Here is a 24,325-nt window from a genome sequence, read left to right as displayed (position 1 = left end):
AAAAACAGCAAAGAGTTCTTTACTTATGTAAACTCTAGAAGGAAGGGGATGAATCAGATTGGTCCACTTGATATCGATGGGTCAACTGTTGATGACCCTGCTCAGGTAGCTAACAAACTAAATGAATATTTTGCATCGACATTCACACATGAGGAGTTATTCAGCGAGGGGAATGCCAGAGTTGTATTCAACTCTAGCAGTAAGCTAGAGAATCTTGTAATAACTGAGAGTAAAGTGGAGGAGAAATTGTTGAAGATAAATACAAGAAAGGCACCTGGGGTGGATGGGATCTATCCAGTTATATTAAAGGAGGCAGCAAAGGAAGTAAGCAAACCCTTAGCCATAATTATGAGAGCTTCCTTGGACTCAGGGGAGGTACCCATGGACTGGAGATGTGCAAATGTGACCCCAATTCAAAGGGAGGATCAAAGGCTGACACAAGTAATTATAGACCTGTGAGTTTAACTTCTGTTCCCGGAAAATTAATGGAGGCACTGGTTAAAGAAGCACTGCAGGATCATCTAGACAAGACTTCAGTTATATCTCGGACACAGCATGGTTTTGTTAAGGGGAAGTCTTGCCTGACCAATTTGATTGGATACTATGATGCAGTCACAAAAGAACTGGATGCAGGGAATAACTTTGATATTATATACTTGGATCTTAGAAAGGCTTTTGATACTGTTGCACATGGAAGACTGCTGCACAAATTGGAGCAGTGTGGCATTGGAGGCAAATTGCTGCTATGGATAAAGGGGTGGTTGAGGGGGAGAAGACAGAGTGGTAATCAATGGACACTGCTCATCGTGGACTAATGTTATTAGTGGGGTCCCTCAGGGTTCAGTATTGGGTCCTTTATTGTTTTCTGTATTTATAAATGATATTGATGATGGTATATCAAGCTTAATGTCCAAGTTTGCAGACGATACGAAGGTTGGCAGGGTTGTCAAGGACACTACTGACACTATGCTGCTGCAACAGGATCTGGAAAGGTTGAGCAGATGGGCTGAGAGGTGGCAAATGAAGTTTAACATTGACAAATGTAAAGTACTACATATGGGAAACAGCAACCCCAGAGCAACATATCAAATCTGTGGTACTACACTGACAGTGGTAGAGAATGAAAAAGACCTGGGGGTGGTTGTGCAGGCAGATATGAAGTTCTCTGAGCAGTGCAGACGGGCTGCAAGAGTAGCTCATGGTGTATTGTCAATGATATATAGGAATTTTTCTAGCAGGGATAAGGAGGTGATCATTCCCTTGTATAAGGCAATGGTCAGGCCACACCTGGAGTACTGTATACAGGCCTGGAGGCCTCATTTCAAGAAGGATGTAGAGCTGCTGGAACGAGTACAGAGAAGGGCAACAAGATTAGTGAATGGAACAAAGGGGGTGCTCTTACGAAGAAAGGCTTAAGTTTTGCAAATTACAATGTCTGGAGACTAGGCACCAGCCAAGTGATCTGATAGAGGTGTACAAAGTCTTGAATGGTTTGAGCATGCTCAATGCTGATGGGATTCTTCCTCTTGCTCAGAATAATCACCTGAGAGGGCATAAATTCAAATTGAGGAAAGACAGATGTAGGATAGATGTGCGGAAATTTGCCTTTAGCCAGCGGGTGGTTGGTAGGTGGAACAGACTTCCATCCCTTGTCGTGGAAGTTGATAGCCTAAATAAGTTTAAGGCTCAGCTGGACAGGTATTTCGAACGAACAGAGGGGTGAAGTGGAAGTGGTTATTTTTTATTTATTTATTTTACTTTATTTTTTTTTTTTGGCTGATGCTGCATAAGCTTGCTTTCTTGCATCAAATGCCTCTACTAATGCTAATGCTAACATTTAACATCACAAACCATGATATTTTAACCAATGTGTATGTATATATATATCAAAGTGATAATAAGTTGCAATGTTCATTTAATTATTAAACTTTATTATAATAAATTGCATATTTCAAAAGTTTTGTGGTATCAATAAAGCAAATACATAACTACAAATTCTGCCTTCTGCCCCCCGCATATGTATTGGGGGTACAAAAGAGGAGATGGAATTATGGTAGTTTCACCACTGGTCACATATCAAATAAAATAATTGTATCCTGTATACAAGGGGCATTCAATAAATTATCTACTTACCTATGAAATATAGGCAAAAATCTGCTTTTATTTTTCAATGTAACTCCCTGAACTTCAATATGCTTGTTCCATTTTGTTGGCAATGAGGAAATATCAGTCAAATAAAATTCTTTATCCTGCCCATCAAAGAACATAGAAACAGCAGGCTTCAGTTCATTATCGTCAGCAAAGAGATGTCCCCGTAAGTTTTTCTTGAGTTGTTGAAACAGGAAATAGTCACTGGGGGCCAGATCTGATCTGTAAGGTGGATGGGTAAGTTCTGTAAAGTCACAGTCTCTCAAAGAAGTAGCAACAGCTTGTGGCCTGTGCACTGGTGCATTGTCGTGAAGAAGCAGCACACCTCTGAAATGTTTTCCACGGCATTTTTTCCTTTATGACATCCTTTAAGTTGTACAGTAGGGATGCATATGACTTCCCAGTGACTGTCTGCTTGTGTTCCAAGTAGTGAATGTACAAAATTCCCTCAGCATCCCAATAAATGATGGCCATAATCTTGCCAGCTGAAGGTCATGTCTGAAATTTTTTTAGTTGGGTGGGAGAGAATCCTTGTGCTTCCATTGCATTGATTCTTTCTTTGTCTCAGGATCCCTTCCCTAAAGCTCTAAATTCTCCTCACAACACAGTACTCTGAATTGCTTCTGCACAGAAATCGGGGGACCCACCTTGCACTGACTTTACTCATCCCCAAATGTTCATGGAGGATGGTTATACTGTTCCCTCAGATATGTCAAATTCCCTAGAGAGTTGGGACACCTTTAAACATCTTTTATTTAGCACAAGTGTTCCACAGCTTGGCACATTTCTGGTTTAGTTGCTGTCATAGGCTTTCCTGTATGTGGATCATCTTCAATGGACTCTCTACCCCCACTTGAATTGTTTTGACCAGAATTCCCCTGGTACTCTGAAGGTGCACTGTTACCATACACAGCCACCATCCTTTCATGAATAATAGCCTTTGGCCCATTTCCTTCTTTGATGAGAAACTTGATGACTGAACAATGCTCCAATTTCAGCAAATCCATTATTTGATACAGGCGTCCAACCTAAAAACATAGTGATATCAAAGTTGGTATGACTCAAGTTGAGATATGTATTATATCTCACATATCTCAACTTGATACATCATAAATCATTGAAATATAACTATGAGAGTACCTTAGGTCGATAATTTATTAAACACCTCTCGTATCATTGACAGTTCACTGTCAGTACTACTCAGAGAACTTCTTGTTGAGCTTTACAATTATCTTTAGGTCTCTTTAGTTTTCCATCAACTTGAGTGTGGTGCCACCCAATTGGTATGCTGTTCTAGAATTACTGCAGCCCATATTCAGTACCTTACATTTGTTAATGTTACAACCAGTGGTGTAGCTAAGTTTTTTGGGCCGTTAGGCAAGAAATCATTTTGGGCCCCTTATTTTTATTAAAATAAATTTTAATTAGGTATAATATAAAAAAATGTCGAATCATTTTAATAACATAAATGTGTATGTTATTTACGATTTCTTTATAATTTTACAAATGTCAAAAACATGAAAATTAATATTACAGTACGATACTACTTCTTAAATACAATTTGACAAATATAAAAAAAATTATATTTTAACTAATAAATTTAAGAAAAAAGTTAAAATATTATTTTTCGCACTTTTACATTTGCGAAATCATTAATAATATCTTTTAAATCCATTTTACTGGCATATTTATGCTCCATAGCCAACATTGCAAGATTGCACAGTCTACTTTGACCAATAGCATTTCTTTTATAATCTTTTATTATTTGTAATTTACTAAATGATCTTTCAGCAGAGGCAGCTGACATGGGCAGGGTAAAAATAACAAAGTAAAAATTTCTGAAAAGTCACTTTCTAGGGCACTATATTTTCAAATTAACAAATAAAAACATTTTCTGATAGCCATGTCTGCTGATAAATTTTGTTTAATAAGTGTGATTAAATGATTAAATTACAATATTGAATTGGCAGTTGGGGAGAGTACAGATGAATAATTTTGTTGCGATTTTCACACTCACTAATATATCAGCATTTAACATTAATTATTTTTTCAGTTCTAATATTGCAAAATAATTTTTACTAACTTCATACTTTTGAAACAATTTTTAATTTGTATTATAATTTTGTCTAAAACTGATTTTAAAAAACAATCTGAAGCTAATTCATCATACTGTCTTTTAGTTCTACATTGTTGTTTGTCTTCAAATTTGGGATCTACCCCGAACTCCTTGGCAATTTGTTCGTATGAATTTCGAATGTTTTGCAAATTTTTACTGACTCGATCCCATACAGAAGTACATTCATCAAGGTCTATATCATGCTTCTGTAGAGTTTTTGAAGCATAATTAATTCTACACATCACATTATTCAAAAATATACAATTGAAAATAAAATCAAATATCATTTGCTTCATTATTCTAAGCTCTTCGTCTTGGTCTGCTTTTTTTTTAGTTGATTTAAGATTAATTTCTGTCAAAGCTTTTATAATATCTGCAAAACGAACTTTCACAGCTGTTATAGACTGTAATCTACCAGAACAGCGAGTAGGGTTGAGCTTTTAGGGTCCATAGTCTAACGAAGAACCCTCATAATGTCACTCGGTTGTCTGTCTGTCACAGCACTGTATCTCTGGAACAACTCAACCTATTGAGTTGAAATTTTGCATGGGTTTGTACATCATGTGGACTAACATAACGGCATATTGATCGTTCTTGACAAAAATTTGTCTGAGAAATGGGGTGTAAAATATAGGGGGGGGGCAAAAATTTTGTCACCAACCTAGTAGGTTTAAAATATAATCTTAAAATATTTTTAAAATTAAAGATGGCGGTGCCAGACAAGAAAATGTGAGTAATTTTAGTGTCCCCCCCCCTCTATTTCTGTCACTAATGGAGCTAAAAATTTAAAAATCACATTAGCTATGCATTATTTGATGCTTATCAAGGGAAAACTATTCCGATTGAAATATATCAATTACTTTTTCTGTTAAAATTAAAAAAACAATTTTTTATTGCACTTCGATAGGACACTTCTTTGTACTAACTCCCCTTTTAGTGACAAAAAGGTTGCTAAATAGTTAGTTCATAATTCTATGAAGGTCATTTATAAATTTTGCAACGAGAAGTATTTTTTGACAATTTTTAAAGCTGGAGTTGTCCCGGCAAGGAGGTACTCAGAAAGCTAGTGTTGAAGCAGCAGTGGTGGGGAGGTGCCTGCACAGAGTCTTGCATGGCCCTCACCTGCCAGTTGCTTCTTCCCCAAGATTTTAATCGATTCTCCCACCCTTGTCATTCACAACTGGAAAGACTCAAATAGACAATGTTAGTTCCTCAGTTTTAGGCCAAGTCGGGGTACTAGAAACTTTTTTCAGTTACCGTAGAGCTCTCTATTTGAGATACTACACTAATGACCATTCACGACTACAGACCCTTCATCCTGAGTGCCCGACACTCAGTAGTTGACCAATTTATTTTAATGTAACTTCAGATTCCTCAGTAAATTTAGAAAGAAGATCCCATCTTCCCATCTTTTTTGTACTATTTCCAAAAAATTATACAAATTTTGAAGAATGTCGAAAAATGACGAAACTTGATTACAACAATTTATGCTATCATTAATAACTATATTTAAATTGTGACTTGCACAATGAATGTACTCTGCATTTAATTGGATCCTTTTAATGTGTGACCGCACACCATTATAAACCCACTCATGGCATTAGCCCCATCATATCCCTGATCATAACATTTTTCAATGGAAATATTTAAATATTTCCATTATATTATCCATCACCATTTCTTCTGAATGATCATTCATGTCATAGAATCCTAAAAATGTTTCACAAATTTCAAAATCTTTGGATTTTTCATTTTCTTTAGGAATTATGTGACCATGTTGTACAATAACACTTAATTGATCTTTTTTTTGCAAGACCTTGAGTAGTATCTAAAATTAGTGAATAGAATGGTGCTGAATTAATTTTGAGTGTTAATTCTTTTGTTAATTTGGTACCTAAACATATTAACTCATTTTGGACAGTAAGGCTTAAATAAGTTACTGAACCAGATGGCTTATTAATAATTTGTTTCATTACTTCATTATTGTAGTAGGAAAGTAAATGGACTTGTGATAAAAAAACTACTGTTGTAGTCTTCCGACAATCCTTCATGATTACCAAAAAATGCTAAAGAATTTTTAGCCGACATAAGCGTTATCCGAAATAACCGTTCTAGTACCATTTTCCAAAATGAGGATCTGTATCTTACTTGTTCCTCAAGATCTTTATCAGTTGTTGCGTTCTTTTGCCACATTTCATGTATAGCATATACCTCGATACGATGTTGAGAAACACTGAGTTTTTATCCGAAAAGATAGATTTTTCCAATCTCGTAGCCCGGAATGGCACTGACTTTTTTAATATTTGAAAACAGCCAGCATATTTGGCAATATGCAGCAGCTAAAATTCGTGAGTAGCACAGCCACAAATGTGGAACTGGACCATACATTGAAGTAGAATAGCAGTAAGTGTCACTAAAACTTCTATTTTGTCATTCAGGATCCTTTAGATCTTTGAGGTTAATGACCCTTCCTGTCATTAACCATAGTGCCAACCTTTGTATCACAAACTTAGACAATACATTTGATATGCCTTCATCAGTATTGTTTATAAATACTGAAAACAGTAATGTGCTCAGGACTGTCTGCCCTGAGATACTCCACTAATAACATTAGTCTAAGAAAAGCAGCACTCACTGATAGCAAAACTGTTCTAATTTGTACAGCAGTTGTTTATGTGGAGCAGTATCAATAGCTTTAATGAAATATAAATATGTGACATCAAATTTATTTTTGTATCCAGTTCTTTTGTTACTGCATTGTACTATTGGCATGACAAGATCGCCTCTTAACAAATCCATGGTATGACATTCCTACTATATATTTAACCACTGACTCCATTATTTTCTGTGAACAGAATGTTACACATGGCTTACAGGTTCATGGTTAGTTACCAGTTTGTGAATAGGAGAGATGGTTGCACATTTCTGATCTATAAGGACTTCTCCCAAATCCAAAGATGCTTGCATAATTATGGAAACAGTTTGCTTACCTCCCTTGCTGCTTCTTTGAATATAATTGGATAGATTCCATCAGCCCAAGGTGCCTTAGTTACTTTTAACTTCAACATATTTTTTAAATTGTAGGCACCTGGGGTGGATGGGATCTATCCAGTTATATTAAAGGAAGTAAGCAAAGCCATAATTATGAGAGCATCCTTGGACTCAGGGGAGGTCCTCATGGACTGGAGATATACAAATGTGACCCCAATTCACAAAGGAGGATCAAAGGGCGACATGAGTAATTACAGACATGTTAGTTTAACTTCTGTTCTGGGGAAATTTATGGAGGCATTGATTAAAGACTACAGGATCATCTAGACAAGACTTCAGCTATAGTTCAGACATAGCATGAGTTTGTTAAGGGAAAGTCTTGTCTGACCAATTTTATTGGATACTTTGATGTAGTCACAAAGGAACTGGATTCAAAAAATAATTTTGATATCATAGGAAAGCTTTTGATACTGTTGCACATGGAAAACTACTGTATAAATTGGAGCAGTGTGGTATTAAGGGCAAGTTGCTACTGTGGATGGAGGGGTGGTTGAGTGGGAGAAGACAGAGAGTGGTAATCAACAGACACTGCTCTATGTGGACTAATATTATTAGTGGAGTCATCCAGGGTTCAGTGTTCGGTCCATTGGCGTTTTGTTTTCTGTATTTATTAATGAAGATATATCAGGCTTAAGGTCTAAGTTTGCAGACAATACAAAGGTTGGAAGGGTTGTTAATGATACTAATGACAGTACGCTACTGCAACAGGATCTAGAAAAGTTGAGCAGATAGAGTTTAACATTGACAAATGTAAAGTAATATGCATGGATAGCAGTAACCCCAGAGTAATGTATCAACTGTGTGATACTATACTCAGGGTGGTAGAGAATCAAAAGGACCTAGGGGTAATTGTGCAGTCAGTTATGAAGTTTTCTTAGCAGTGCAGACAGTCTGCAAGAGTAGCTCAGGGTGTCTTGTGAATGATATACAGAAATTTTCTAGCAGGGATAAGGAGGTGATTATCCCTTTGTATTAGGCAATGGTCAGACCACACCTTGAGTACTGTATACACGTCTGGAAACTTCATTTTAGGAAGGATGTAGAACTGCTGGAACGAGTACAGAGAAAGGCAATAAGATTAGTGAATGGAACAAAGGGTTGCTCTTATGAAGAAAGGCTTAAGTTCTGCAAATTACAGTGTCTGATGACTAGGCACATGAGAGGTGATCTGATTGATGTGTATAAGGCCTTGAATGGTTAGAGCAAGCTCAATGCTGATGGGATTCTTCCTCTAGCCCAGATTAATTGTCTAAGGGGTCATAAAAAGACAGTTGTAGAATAGATGTATGGAAATTTGCCTTTAGAGAGTGGGTTGTTGATTTCTGGAGCAAACTTCCCTCTGTTGTTGTAGAAGTTGACAGCTTAATTAAATTTAAGGCAGAACTAGACAATAGACAAACATTTGGAGCAAATGGATGGGTGAAAGGGAAGAGGGTTTTTTTTTTTTTTTTTTGGCTGATGCTGTATAAGCTTGCTTTCTTTCATCATATGCTAAATGCTAATATTTCTGGTATTCCCATCCCTAAAAATATCTTCACACGTTAATGCAAAAATATTTATTCAGTTTGTCAGCAACCTGAATAGGTTCGTCAATAGTTATGCCATTCTTATCAATTGGTTCATCCCTTTGCTTCTAGTGTTAGCATAAGTAAAGAATTCTTCACATTCTTAGTTAAAGAGTTCTTGCAATCAGCCTAACCTCTTTTGTACTTATGTTAGGTTTCTATGCCTCATGTTAATTTATGATTTTCCCATCCATTTTTCTTTGCCACTAATCTCATCTGACATTCATTCAGGCACAAGTCTTTAACAATATGTCTTAATTGGTATAAAAAGCTTAGTAGATTCTATGTTTGCTTTCACTTAGAATTTGCTGTTGATCCCAATGAAAATAATTTATAATCTGTCAATACACCTTGTTTATAACCACCTTTGCGAAAGCAAAATCCCTTTCATTTACTCTTGATCAGGCTTGGCCAACCCAAATCATTCTGTGGGCCACCTTGACGAACTACAATTTTCCACAGGCCACACATAAAATAAAACAATCTTTCAAAAATAAAAAGTCAATGCCATAAAAATTTATTTTATTCATTAATTTTTATTATATATCTACTTCAATATTGGTAGTAGCACATCTTAATTGATTTTCCAGCTTTCCATCTGATATTGAAGCTCGAGATTTACTTTTAATAAATTTCATTTTTGAAAATGAAAGTTTCATAAACATATGTGGATCCGAAGGGACTCAATTTTTTGTGCAAAAAATCTTAATTTGGGATACTTTTCCATTGTCACATACGTGTTGTAAAGTTGATTTTTGATGTTGTGTTTTAATTCATTGTTGCACTGTAAATCAATTACTTCCATCTGCAGAGTTTCCAAGACAGTAGAAAAGTCAACTTGAAATGGAGAACAAAATATCTTAAATACTTTGATTTTTTGCAAGTTCTGAGAAACAACGATCAACTGCTGCTGAAAAATTTTTTATTTCATTGGCATACGTTGAGAAATTCCTATGATGGCCGTTTTTGAAGTCATTTAATGGGATGGGATCCTTCCACTTGTTCAGATTATAAACTTAAGGGGGCATAAATTCAAATTAAGAAAAGACAGATGTAGAATAGATGTGCGGAAATTTGCCTTTAGCCAGCGGGTGGTTAATTGCTGGAACAAACTTCCATCTGTTGTTGTGGAAGTTGATAAGTTAAATAAATTTAAGGAGGAACTGGACAGGCATTTGGAGGGAATGGTGTGTTTTTTTTTTTTTTTTTTTGGCTGATGCTGCATAAGCTCATACACTTGCTTTCTTGCATCACATGCCACTACTACTACTATTTCTAAGTTGCCACTCAAACAACAATAATTTCATTTGGAATGTTTTGATGTGATTACAAGCATCGGTAATTAAATTATTTTGCCCCTGCAACTCCTTGTTTAGTTGGTAAATTTTTTAGGTTATAGCTACCAAAAAATAGGTCCAACAACCACTCTTCATCATTTAATTCAGAAAATGGTACTTTCTCCTTGTTCATAAAAATTTCGATTTCTCCCCGTAACTCAAAAACTTGTTTTAAACATTTTCCATGACTCAGCCATTTTACATTGGTAAAATGCACAACATCACCATATTCAGAACATAATTTGTTCAGGAATTCCTTGAACTGGCATTGTTGAAGTGCATGCGATTGAATATAGTTTACTGTTTTTATAACTACATCCATGACATGGTTCATAGACAACACTTGAGCACATAAATTTTGCTGATGTATCAAACAGTCTATGACAAAAACATCACTGGTTTTAATGGTTCTCGCCTTCAACTCATTCATAAACAACTTTACAGCCCATTTATTTTTCCCTATCATAGCCAGTGCTCCATCTGTTGCTAAACCGGAAAGCACCTCTAAATACAAACTATTCTCAAACAAACAAACACTTTTTTATGGCTTTGAAAACATCTTCACCTTTAGTGGTGTTTTTCAAGCTTAAAAGTTTAGCATTTCTTCTGTCACTTGAAAAGAATCGTTAACTCCATGAATAAATACTGCAAGTTGAGATGTGTCTGAAATATTCATACTTTCATCAAACGCTAAAGAATAAGCTTTGAATTCTTGAATCTGACTTCGCAAAGTCACCGCTATTTCAGCTGAAATATCATTAATGCAATGACCTATTGTTTGATGTGACAGACTTATGCTGGAAACTATTTTACTTTTATTGGGTAAAACATCTTTTATAATGGCTTACAAACACTCTTTCACCAATTCCCCATCCAAAAATGGCTTCATTTTCTTCGCAATTAATAATGCGACAGAATAGCTTGCTTTGGCAATGTTAGATTGTTGTAACAATCTAACATTGTCAGTATCACTGATGACTTTTGAGGTTATGATGAACATCATGGTGAGATCCAATCTTCCTTACATTTCGAGGGTACAGCTCTAAAACGGTATTTTCAGGCCGGCCACTAGTTAGTACACTGTACAGTACCTATTGGTAACTCTTTAGGAGGCTTCCGGATCAGCTAGTGTATAATCTTGCTACCTCTACTCTGCCAGATAGTGACTGGAGGGAGTCCGAGTCCGAAGAATATACCCAGATCCTTGACATTATGTCAAGGATCTGGGTATATTCTTACCATGTGTACACCATATCCAAAAATTTCATTACTTCACACCCCATTTTTTCTTAATATTGAATACACCATGAATTGTCAAACTAATAGAGTAATCTTATCTGCGAAAAGATCTGAACCTCCCAAACACTTCCTAGTTCATTTCACAAATACATGTGGTCTCAATTCTAATCTCAACAATGTCCATTTTGACTTGCAGTCTGCCAAACCCCATATACTTTTTCTGACAAAATCTCAGTTATCGGTTGATTCAAATACTGCTTATCTCAGTTACCCAAATTATTCTCTGTATGATTCCTTTCACTTCAAAGGTGGTACTTGTACATATGTCCATTCTGATATTCCCTATCAGAGAATTGGTAATTTGGAATCTCCTCTCTTCGATCTTCTCTGGCTTAAAATCTCTCTACCTCATTGTGTCAAATTCATCTGCTGTCTCTACCGTTCTCCCAACTCCATTAATCATTTGGAGCTCTTTGCCTTTCTCCAGCCCAACTTTCCTAACAGTGAGGTAATTTTCCTTGGTGATTTTAATGTTCACAACTCCAGCTGGTCGAGATGTTGAGGCTTTTACAATTTCTAATGACCTTGCACAGATTGTACATTTACCTACAAGAATACCAGACAATCCTAACCATACAGCCAACACACTTGATCTTTTTCTCACAAACAATCCTTCTAAGTACACGGTCGAAGTGAGTAGTCCTTTAGGCACCTCAGATCACAACTTGGTGATTGTCTCCTCTCGAATGGAGCCTTTATCTCATGACTTATTCCCAACCTCATATTGTTTGGCATTACAAAAACGCAAAATGGGATGACCTGCAAGATTTCTTTTCATTGGTCGGACTACTGTTTCAAAACTTCTGATGTCAACATTGGCTCAGATCGTGTTAGTGAAATTATTCTTGTAGGAATGGAATCCTTTATTCCACACTCCACTTTAAAATCTCATCCTTTATCTAAACCTTGGTTTCCAATAAATGTGCTAAGGCTGTTCAAGAGAAGAATGTTGCATATTGTAATTGGCTTGTTTCCAATTCTTCAGTTTCATTTTCTGCCTACATCAAAGCTCGCAAAAATTGTAAAGCAGTCATTAATCAGTCCAAACTAGATTTTGAACAGGCTAAGAGTAGAAAACTTGCATCTTGCCCTAATGGTAGCCGAGCATTCTGGTCTCTTGCCAAAGCTATTGGCCACAACTTTTGCCCATCTCTGCTCCCACCTCTGTCAAAACCAGATGGTTCTATTGTCAATTCAGCCAAGGATAAAGCTGACCTGCTAGCATCCCATTTTTCTTCCAACTCATGTATTAATGATCTTGGTAAAACACCTCCCACCATTCTCAACACGCTCCATTCAATGCCTCCTGTGATCTTCCGTCAAAAGGATGTCTGAAGGATTTTGACGAATCTCGGTGCTAAGAAAGCTCCAGGTCCTGATGGTATTTCTCCACTTGTTCTCAAAACCTGTTCATCTGAACTTACTCCTGTTCTTTGCTGCCTTTTTTCACTTTATTATTCCAAAGATGTTTTTCCTTCTGCTTGGAAATTTGCTCATATCCAGCCAGTTCCTAAAAAAGGGTGACAAGTCCCTCCCATCCAGTTATCATCTCCTTGCAATTACTTCTACTCTTTCTAAAGTAATGGAGAAATAAAATCACCACCAACTCTTAAACTACCTAGAAACCTTCTGTCTGATCAGCGATTGCCAGTATGGATTCCGGCAGTGTCGATCCACTGGTGATATTCTGGCTTATGTTACCCATTTATGCACAAATTCAATGGAAAAGTTTGGGGAAACACAAGCAGTTGCTCTTGACATCTCAAAGGCTTTGGATCGTGTTTGGCATAAAGGTCTTCTAAACAAGCTTCCATCTTATGGTTTGCCAACTGTTTTTTGTAATTGGTTATCCACTTTTCTCTGATCGCTCACTGAGAGTGATGGTAGATGGCTCTTTGTCTTCTAACTTCTCCACAAATGCTGGTGTCCCCCAAGGTTCAGTTCTTTTCCTCTTGTATATTAATGACCTTCTTCCATTGACTGGAAATACTATCCAGAGTTTTGCCGATGATAGCACATTGCATTCCACTTTCCATTTTGAGAAACCTTACCCTGCTCAATCAGCTTCAATTTCTCGAATATCCACTACCAATTCCTGAAATGCCAATCTCCAGGTAATTCTCCCAGTGGGGCAAAGACAACTTAGGTGATTTCAATCCTTCTAAAACTCAGTCTTGTCTTATATCTCGCAAAAAGGATTCTTCTGCTCCTATGCTTATCTTTGGTGACACTCCGATTTCTGGGCAAAATGATATATATCTTTTGGGGATTAACCTGACTTCTAATCTCTCTTGGCACAAGCACATTACAAATATTGCTTCCTCTGCATCTAAAAATCTTGATTTTCTCTTTCGCTCTCAGCATTACCTTTTTTTCCAAACAGCTGTTCACTCTGTACAAATCAAAAATCTGCCCTACCATGGAATATTGTTCCCAAATCTGGGGCGATGCTCCCCAAACCTCTCTCAGGCTTCTAGATTCCATTCAGAAGAGGGCAGTTAGGTTAATTAATGACTCATCTCTAACAAACAGACTCTCTCCACTCGCTGTCTCATAGATGTACTGTTTCTGCTGTATGCCTTTTCTACAGATACTTCCACGAGCAATTTTCTTCTGAATTGACATCTATAATTCCCCATCTCTCTTTAAAAACAGTCCAAACACATGCCACCACCAGCCAACATCCATTTACTGTCCAACTCCAAACTCACAGAACCAACTTTTCATCTTCCTCGTTTATTCATTCAACTACTGTTTTCTGAAACAACCTTCCTTCATACGTATTTCCTGAAAATTACAGTCTACAGTAGTTCAAGTCTAATGTCAACAAATATCTTCTTTCATCTTCTCAACCTCCAACTCAAGCATGGTACTAAGTACTATAGGTTGTAATACCTTTCGTGTTTGGGGGTTTCATAAAAAAAAAAAAAAAGCAATGGACTAAACATAGTTTGCTGAGCCTTCAATTCAGATTTAAGCACAGCCAACTTAGGTTTTTTTTTTTTTTTTTTCAATTCTTTATTGAATTTCACATTCTCACCACAGTTCATTTCATGATGTCTTTTAACACTGTTTTCCTTAAATACAGCGACTGTCTCTCTGCAAATCAAACATGTTAATCTGGAGGTCTGTACTATGAAGAAGTAATTATCTTCCCAGTGGTCGCTGAATTGTTTTTCTTCTGAAACTTTTTTTTTTTGTTTTTAATTCATTCTGAACGATCAAAAATAAATCTGTTAATTAATATTTTATAGATATATTTAATGACAAGTACATCTGTACTACTTACTAATTTAAACTTTTCTCGCTAGAAATACTTTTCTAAAAAAGGTTTATTCCTTTCGTAACATCCAGTCTTCTTTCCAGTTGTACCTGTTGAGTAGCTCACTCAACTGGCATGAGAAGATATGAATACTGTTTGGGACTGAGTTCTCCTTCCCTGGTATTTCCGTGATGCAACATGGTTCAAAGAAGGGAAAGAGTGTGGGGATTTGGTGAAGTACAGCTGGTCTAGTATTATATTTCTCATTATTTATTGTGCCTAGCGCAGCTAGTGAATGATTTCCCACTGATGTAGTCAGTAGTATAAAAATCATCTAGCAGGCCACACGTGGGCCGTGATTTGGCCAGGCCTACTCTTGATAGTAGTTATATCTTTAAGTAAATCCCACGTCAATATATTATGATCACTGCCACCTAGTGGTTCCTTTATCTGGAGATTCTTATTGTGTGAAGTGTTACTGCAGTACTCTCTTGATAATGAAAGGATATGGAATAAACAACTTGGTCAAGACTATTTTACTGTAACAGTAAAATTTGATACTCTTTTGTTTCGGTAACTTATGTATAGAATATCAGAAATCTAAAATAGTCTTGACCAAGTTTTTTATAATTACCCTGTAATTGTGTGTTTGATGTGGATTTGTCCATGTCTGCCTCACTTGAAAACACCTAAAATATAAGTTACATGATTTGAACAGCCTTTTCCAAATGAGCGGTATTTGAGAAACTGTGCTGTAGTGATCTAATTTTAAATGTAGCATAATCATGTACCTTTAAAGATGTTGATATTCATTCCAAGTGCTTTTAATAATATATATTTATAATAAACATGAAGATTATGTATAATCAATCCTTTTACTCTTTACTTCTGGTAGGTCTTCTCAGGTATTACACTGACTGATTGCGGTGTGCTGATTTTAGCATTTGCCAAATCTCAGATCTTCCAGGTGTTTTACTTTCGTATGTTCTTAGGTATAATTGCTTTTGGTACACTTCATAGTCTTGTCTTCCTGCCTGTGCTGCTAAGTATAATTGGTATGTATTTATTTATTAATTAAATATATATATTTTTCCTCCCCATCAGAAAAATATTTTATTACTAGAACTGCTGGCTGTGATTGCCAAGTTAGAACTTCTGCTGTTGGTCATTTTAACCAGGGCATGTAAACAGTACATGAACTTTGAAAAACTTCTATGTATAAGAGTACAGTGTCACTTACACTGAACACAGTTATAATATAACTGCAAGAAACAATCAAAATTATATCTAATAAACCTGCTGCTGTCCTTACACAATTTAACTCTTTGTTCAGGAAACTTTTCTATAGATGCAATATACTTTTTACAAATGTCATGTGTTTCATTTTCAAATTTAGTCATCTAGGATGTGTGGCTTTTTTATTCTTGTTTTGTGATGTTCTGATGCAAAAGCATTTACCAGGTGCACTACCAACATAATTTACATTTTGCCAATATGTACTGTGTTCTGCAATTTAAGTATGATACTCTTTGTCTGTGTTAGAAACTGAATGTTCAAAATGATTTTTAGAAATGTTTTCTGACAATGCCTCTAGTTCTTCCAAGTACTTTAGTGCTTATTTGGGGTAAGACTATTGTTAGAATCACCCAGAAATATATTAAACTGATTATCACTTTGGATTTTATAACTAAGTTCTGCACCTCTATATGTTAAAATATGGACAGGAGTAAACAACTGCATTATCATTTACAACATGAGTCATAACCCAAGCTTAATGGTTGGGTTATGACTCAACCCAACTGTTGACCAATCATTCTGATCAGTATGACATTTAAAGCTAACCTTTTCTGGTGCATGTACATGTATTTATATATATACTTTTTCCAAAGTGTGTTACAAATCTTCCATTTAGCACTGCCAGCTCTTATCTATGCTTCTAAATGATGGCAGCAAGAAAATAAATTTTAATACTGGAGAAGGCAGAGGAGATGCTGTCAGGCATTATTGTCTCATTTTGGGTTACAAAGGCTGAAATTCAGATCAGGAAGTAAATGGAATTAAATCAAATGAGACTAAAATAGATGTAAAAAAATAGTACTTCATTACAGCAAAAAAGAAGTAATGAGTTTTTCCCACTCTGATTTGATTTTTGGAATAATTTTACTCTTCATATTGCATAATTAAATCAAAATAAGAGGATTTATTGCATTTATGTAGGCACCTCTATAGCTAGGTGGGCAGGAGCAGCAGTGCGTAGCACATGCTTCTTGATTAGACTGGGGTTCGAGCCCGTGACCACCAAATACGGAGGATGCGGAAAGGTCAGGGAATGACCACCTCATATCCCTGGAGCAATATGGCCTTAGTTGCTATAATGCTCCTAAAAAATAAAAAAATAACAACATTTATGTAGTTTTAAAATTTCACTCTGGAAAAAAATTAAAAATGGTTCTTGTTTCTGGTAATAATCTTTTTAGTAAACCAGAATTTGTGATCATCTTAGTAGTCATAACAAGGCAATGTTTTTAATATATTGTGACAGTTATTTGAGCTTCTGCAGACTGCTCAGGACCAAGATATCGACGAGGAATATTACAACTTTCTGAAAGTGATAAAGCCCAAGAAACCTATAGGGAAAAAGAAATCCAAAGAAGAAAAAATTAGTCAAGAAACACTTGTCACGATGAACCGAAGACGACAAATGAAGAGGAAGAAAAACACTGACAGGGAGAAAATTGAGTATACTGAGTTATGCAAAGCCATTAGAAAGAGACTCAGAGAGGACATAAGAAGATTTAACACAAGAAAAGTAGAACAAGCATTAAGGGAAAACAAAGGATTTATATCAACAACCATGAGCAGTAATACAGAAAGACAAATGATAATGAAGAATAGCGATGGTGTACTTATAAACAGCAGAGAAGGCATAATTCAAATAGCAGAAGACTACTATAGAGAATTATACAAGGAGCAAGGGAATGATGCCAGCAGTGGGGAAGATGGATTGCAAAGTAGCCACACATACGACATACCCGATTTCTTCCTGATGAGGTAGAACGTGCATTGAAGAAAATGAAGAATCAGAAAGCCCCGGGGGAAGATGAAGTTACTGTAGAGTTGCTAAAATTGTGAGGAAGAGACTTAACACACAAACTGGCAAGGCTCTTGACAAAGTGAATTCGAAAAGGTGTGACGCCTAAGCAGTGGAATAAGCAATCATAGTTTTGCTGCATAAGAAAGGAGATAAATCAAAAATTGGAAATTATAGACCAATTAGCTTGTTATCCCACATCTACAGGTTGTTCACAAGAGTCATTACTAACAGATTAGAAAGAATACTTGATGAGAATCAACCAAAAGAGCAAGCTGACTTTAGGACAGGATTCTCAACTATGGATCACCTTCATGTAATATCACAGCTAATGGAGAAAGCAAATGAATATAAAACACCATTATGCCTGGCATTTGTGGATTATGAAAAGGCATTTGACCCCATACAGCATAAGGCAATGTTTAGGCCACTGGAAAGACAAGGCATAGATACCCCATATATTATGATTTTGAAGAAAATATATGAGAGTGCTACCTCCTTTATTAGACTAGACAAAGACAGTAGAAAATTTAAAATCGAGAAAGGAGTTCGACAAGGAGAATATCTCCGAAGCTGTTTATTTCTGCCCTTTTCAGAAGATTAGACTGGTCGCAGAAAGGAGTCAGTGTGAACACAGAGTACCTAAACCATTTATGATTTGCAGATGACATTGTGGTCATAAGCCACGATCCCAAAGAATTAGAGGAAAATCTTAATCATTTATGCACAGTTAGTAAGGATTTTGGACTAAAGATGAATGTGGCTAAAACAAAAGTAATGATGAACAAGTATGCCACAGAAAGGAAAATAATGATTGAAGGAGCAGTAATTGAAAAGGTGGAGTCATATACTTATCTGGGACAAGTTATTAGCTGTAATAATGATAAAGGGCTAGATGCCAAGAGAAGAATAAATTTTGGATGGATAGCATTCAAGAAATATAGTCACATACTGAAGAGCAATATCCCAGTTTGTCTGAAACGTAAAATAATGAACCAATGTATACTCCCCACAATGACTTATGGAAGTGAAACTTGAGCACTCACCAAAAGAATGGAAGAGAAGCTGAGAACTACACAGCGAAGAATGGAACAAATTATATTGGGAATCAGACTGTTAGATAAGAAGAGAAACACATGGATTAGGCAGCAAACTCAAGTAAAGGACATTCTTATCAAAACTAAAGAACTAAAATGGTCTTGGGCAGGACACATAGCTCGAAGACATGATGATAGATGGACTAAGAAAATAACAGAATGGTATCCAAGAGGAGCTAGAAGAAAACCTGGAAGACAAAGGCGGAGATGGATAGATGAAATTCATGAGTTTGTGGGTAGTAAATGGATGACCGACTCAAAACAGAAGGAACTGGAAAGTTGCTGGAGAGGCCTTCATCCTGCAGTGGATTGAAAATGGCTGATGACGATGATGACAGTTATTTTCCAACCCCAGTGGTTAAAAGTAGAATTTTTTCTGTTGAATTATATTGTGATCATCGTGTTTATGTGGGTTTTTATACCATTCATAGCTATATGTTACATGAATATCAAAATATAGGTTGAGAATCTTTGTGTTAATGAGTACAAAACATTTCAGGAAAGAAAGAAAGAAGAACATTCTTTACTGAAATTAGCTTGTTTGCATTTTCGTATATAGTTTCATTAAAAGTTATCCACTGAAAAGATCAATCATTGGTCAATTGTAACCCATTTCATTGTGTTTGCCATTAAGTAAAGATCACCAGAAAAAAAGACAAGTACCTCGTTAGACACTTATGCTTATCATTTGAGTTAAGTCAAGTTTGTGTTAGTTTTCAAACATGCTGTTTTAATTATGAACCTACCAAATTTAATGACATATGCTTAAAAACTGATGTTGAGTGGCTATTTCATGTTTAGTTTAAGCATGCTAATATAAGTATGTTCTTACAACATTAGGTGAAAAGAATATGAGGATGTACATTTCAGCAGTCATTTTTTACATATTTGATTTTTATAATAATTACTTAACATCTTAATTTCAATCTTTTTTTTTTTTTTTTTTTTTTTTTTTTTGGGAGTAGCAATGATTACTCATCAACTTTGGTTACACCATGGAATCACTGGTTTTTACAATAAGGCATGTCATGCTTATTTGGGTGACCAAGACAAATCATGGGCCCTCCATTTGTTGAAAGTGTGAGACAGTGGGTTAATGGAAGATAATTCCCTTACATTTAGTGTAACATTTATCCTGAGATCACACAAGGGATTGATATCTCTGCATTCAGTTTTTCTCTAATGATGGCAAGCTTGGGTTTAGGCTTGCAGTTGATTAACAGTGTCAATCCCCTGTGATATCTTTGGTTATGTTATCAACTTTGGGCAAATTTCATGGAAATGTTGCTCCAGCATTTAATAGAGCTTGGCAAAACAGCCTTCCACATGTTAATTGCATTTATTTTTTTCTTCTGACTGCTTGCTTGCTTGCTGTATGCAGTGGCTTTCCAGCTTCTAAAGTCTCAGTCAATGCTGAATTCCCCAAGATTTTGTTCTCTTCTTCCTCTGATTTAGCATTAGTTGTTATTGTTGTTGTATTTGGGTTTTTTGGCACAAGGGCTTCTTGGGCCATATTGTGCCTGTTCATGATTTGTTTTTCACTATGATCACAGTCTATTATACAGATTTATGTGCTTCAAATAATTAAACAGTTCCTCGAAATTTGCTTCATTGCCAAGAATATGAAATAAGGTTAAGGGTTCCTGTAAGTTGGACAGTGAGCTAAAGCTTGATTTTCTGACTGTTGAAAGTTGGGGACATTCTATGAGGATGTGTTTTATTGTTAGCTGTGACTGACAAAAGAAACACTGAGGAGGATTCTCTCCCATAAGCAAATACAGGTGAGTTGGATGCGAATGGCTGATGCGGAGCCTTGCTAGAATCACTTCTTGTCGCCTTCTTCTCCTGGAACTAGATGTCCACAGTTGTGGCTCTTTTTTTATCTGCAGCAGTTTATTATTGGTTTGTGATCGGTATAGGGAACTTTTAGTTGTCTGGAAGATCCAGAGTCGGGATGTTTTGCAGCAGCATCCGCATGTTCATTTCCTGAGATGCCAACATGACCAGGGATCCAGCAGAAGGTAACCTTCTGATTGACTGTTTGATAGTGAAATAACTTAGATCGGATCTCTTTAAGAATGGGGTGAGAGGAAGAAAAAGTAGATTGAATGGCAATGATTGCGCTTAAGGAGTCTGTATATATCAAGGATTCCTTGATATGGTACTTGTTTATATTATCTAGAGCCAGTTTTATTGCGAATAATTCTGCAGTATAGATACTGCATTCAGTGGGAAGAGACACAGCTACTGAGAAGGTGTAAGAAACTGCTGCAGCACTTACAGCTGTATCTGTTTTGGAGCCATCGGTATAGATATGTACTTTTCCTGAGTTTTCCAAGGAATGCAATTTATGGAGCTGTTGAAAATTTGTATTAGCCAGGGATGTCTTCCCCCATCTTAAAAAGAAATTGTCACAGAGAGGTACGAATTCAGTCCAGTGAGGTTCAGGAGTACCAAGGTCTTGGAAAACATTCTGAAAATTAATGTTCCAACTGATCATGAGCTCTTGCAGTCGAAGCCCTGCGGGGCAATTCTCATTAGGTTTATTTTGATATAGCATGGTGTATTTAGGGTTGAACAAGTGCTGCCAGCTAGGATGTGATGGAATACTCTTAATATTTAGTGCATAGTTACATAATAAGGATTTTCTGTTTAGGTGCAGCGGAGGTTCATTTGTCTCAATATACAGGCTGTGGATCAGAGATGTTCTGAAGGCTCCCACAGCTATCCTAAGGGCACTATGGTGTTCAGACGTAATAGGGAACTGTTCCTAGCAGAGTCATAGACAGGTGATCCATAATCTAAGTGTGATCTTATTAAAGCTCTATAGAGATGAAGAAGAGAGCTTCTGTCAGCACCCCAGGACATAGCGGAAACGGCTCTTAGGATGTTCAGTTTTTTAAGACACGTAGTTCGAAGGTAAGATATATGGGAAGCAAAATTAAGTTTATTATCTAAATGTAACCCCAACAGACGAAAATTGTTAGTGACAGGTATCAGGCTGTTTTTTAAAAATATTTCTGGATCCGGGTGGAGTTTTCGTTTTTTACAAAAGTGAATTGCAGTGGATTTTTTTTCTGCTAAAGAATAATCATTCCGCATTGTCCATGGTTCTATTTTAGCTATGGAAATTTGAAGTTGTCTTTCAATGGTGTTCATAGTTTGGAGATAATGAGGTCATCAGCAAACATGTACGATTCTACTGTATTTGATACTTCCCGTGTCATATTTGTAATTCTTACTGCAAATAAAGTTGGACTTAGAATGGAACCCTGCGGTACACCCTCCTCTTGTTCAAATGATTTGGATAAATTGTTCATAATCCTTACCTGAAACGTTCTGTTGCATAGAAAGTTTTGTATAAATTGAGGTAACTGACCTCTCAAGCCGAAAGAATGGAGATCTTTTAGTACACCATATCGCTAGGTGGTAGCAAAGGCTTTCTCAATATTGAGATTAATCATTACTAGATGTTCTCTCCTTATGAAGGCATTTCGGATGTTTGCCTCTGCTTTTATCATCACATCTAGCGTGGACCGGTTCTTTCGAAATCCATACTGGCTGCTGTTTAGTAAGTTGTTTGTTTCCAGGAACCATGTTAGCCGCCTGTGAACCATTTTTTCCAGGACTTTTCCTAGACAACTAGTCAGTGAAATTGGCCTGGAGTTATGCGGAAAGGTACGATCCTTTCCTGGCTTCGGGAAGGCTAGAACAATTGAGTGACGCCAGGAGAGTGGGTAGGTATTTTCTAAGAAAATATGGTTGTAATATTTTAACAATGTTCTTTTTGTTCTGTTGTCAAGATTATATAATAGACCCCATCTGGCCCAGCAGCACTACTGGGTGTTTTATTGAGTGCCCCTAGAAATTCTGTTAATGTGAATGGCTGGTTGTATGGACGTGAAACTGCCATAGAGAAATTAATCTTATGCTTATCTGCAGATTCTTTAATTCGTTGAAAGGTTGGGTTAAAGGTGGATATTGCTGATACACTGGCAAATGATTCCGCTAAGGCATTTGCTATTTCTCCCGGTGATGACAACTCTTTCCCTTCCAAATTTAGTATTGTAGTTGGGGACTGAACATATTTGCCATTGAGTGTTTGAATTTCCCTCCAAATGATTCTACTATCTGTGTCCTTATTTATACTTGAGGAAAAGCTGTTTGTTTTGTTGTTTGTTTGTTATTTGGTTTTTAGGAGCATTAGCAACTAAGGCCATATTGCTCCGGGATATACGGTGGTCATTCCCTGACCTTTCCGCATCCTTCGTATTTGGTGGTGACGGGCTGGAACCCCTGTCTAATCAAGAAGCGTGTGCTACGCACTGGAGGAAAAGCTAATCCAGGCTTCTTTCTTTGCATTTCTTCTTATTTTACGGAACTTGGCTTTCAGTCTTTTGAAGTTAATTAGGTTACTAGTTGTGGAGAATTTACGAAATAAATTCCAAGATCTGTTTTTTCCCTGTTTCGCATGCGTACAATCTTGGTTCCACCAATAGTTACTGTGTTTCCGTTTCCCTGGTAAAGATTTTGGTATTGCAATGGTAGCAGCTAGTAATGTGTTCTGTGACATTTTCCATGGTCTGAGATTGTATTATTTTATCATCTATCTGAACATGAGAGGCATATTCACTCCAGTGTGCCCTACAGAATTTCCAAATGGAGCGACGTAGTGAAGGGGAGTTTGCAGAGAATTGGCAGGTGATCACTGTTCAGTGGATTTTCAAGAACAGACCACTCCATAATAGTATATATGGAGGGAGAACAGATCGAGAGATCTATTGAACTCATGGATCCAGTTGAAAAATGAATGTAGGTTGGCTCGCCAGTATTTAAAATGGTGAGTTAATAAGAATCAAGAAAGGATTCTATTAGCTTACCTCTCTTGTCAATTGTTGGAGATCCCCACAACGAATGATGTGCATTGAAGTCTCTGAGCAAGCAGAACGGAGATGGTAGCTGGTCTATTAGATTTTCTAGGTCGTCTGAAGAGAATAAGAAATTAGGAGGGATATATATTGACGCTATTGTAAGAGTGATGCCAATTACAATATGCACTGCCACTGCTTCAAAAGGATTCTGAAGAGCAATATGTTTCGATGGAACGTTGTTTCTAACAAGAATTGCCACTCCTCCACGAGCTGGCGACTCTATTCTCCTATCTCGTCTGAAGATGGTCAGAAGCTTTCCTAAAATCCAAGTATATGGTATCAAAATTATTCTTTGCATCCAATTTCTTTGTCACCACAGCATAGTATCCAATCAAATTGGTCAGACAAGACTTCCCCTTAACAAACCCATGCTGTGTCTGAACTATAACTGCAGTCTTGTCTAGATGATCCTGCATTGCTTCCTTAAC

General features: G+C 36.6%; 1 protein-coding gene across 1 annotated transcript in view; it reads left to right on the top strand.

The window, feature by feature from the left end:
* Nucleotides 1-24,325, top strand: part of LOC150084418 (NPC intracellular cholesterol transporter 1-like) — a 594,638-nt gene that overhangs the window by 566,687 nt on the left and 3,626 nt on the right. The window contains exon 30 of the mRNA XM_090376055.1: nucleotides 15,674-15,833. Within this exon, the coding sequence (XP_090232181.1) occupies nucleotides 15,674-15,833 (160 nt within the window). The remainder of the gene's footprint in view (nucleotides 1-15,673; nucleotides 15,834-24,325) is intronic.

Source organism: Mastigoproctus giganteus, chromosome 6, assembly GCF_048544385.1.
Source record: "Mastigoproctus giganteus isolate SK-2022 chromosome 6, ASM4854438v1, whole genome shotgun sequence".
Classification (NCBI taxonomy): domain Eukaryota; kingdom Metazoa; phylum Arthropoda; class Arachnida; order Uropygi; family Thelyphonidae; genus Mastigoproctus; species Mastigoproctus giganteus.
The sequence above is the reverse complement of the archived record's forward strand: the minus strand, read 5'-3'. Positions and strand labels throughout refer to the sequence as shown.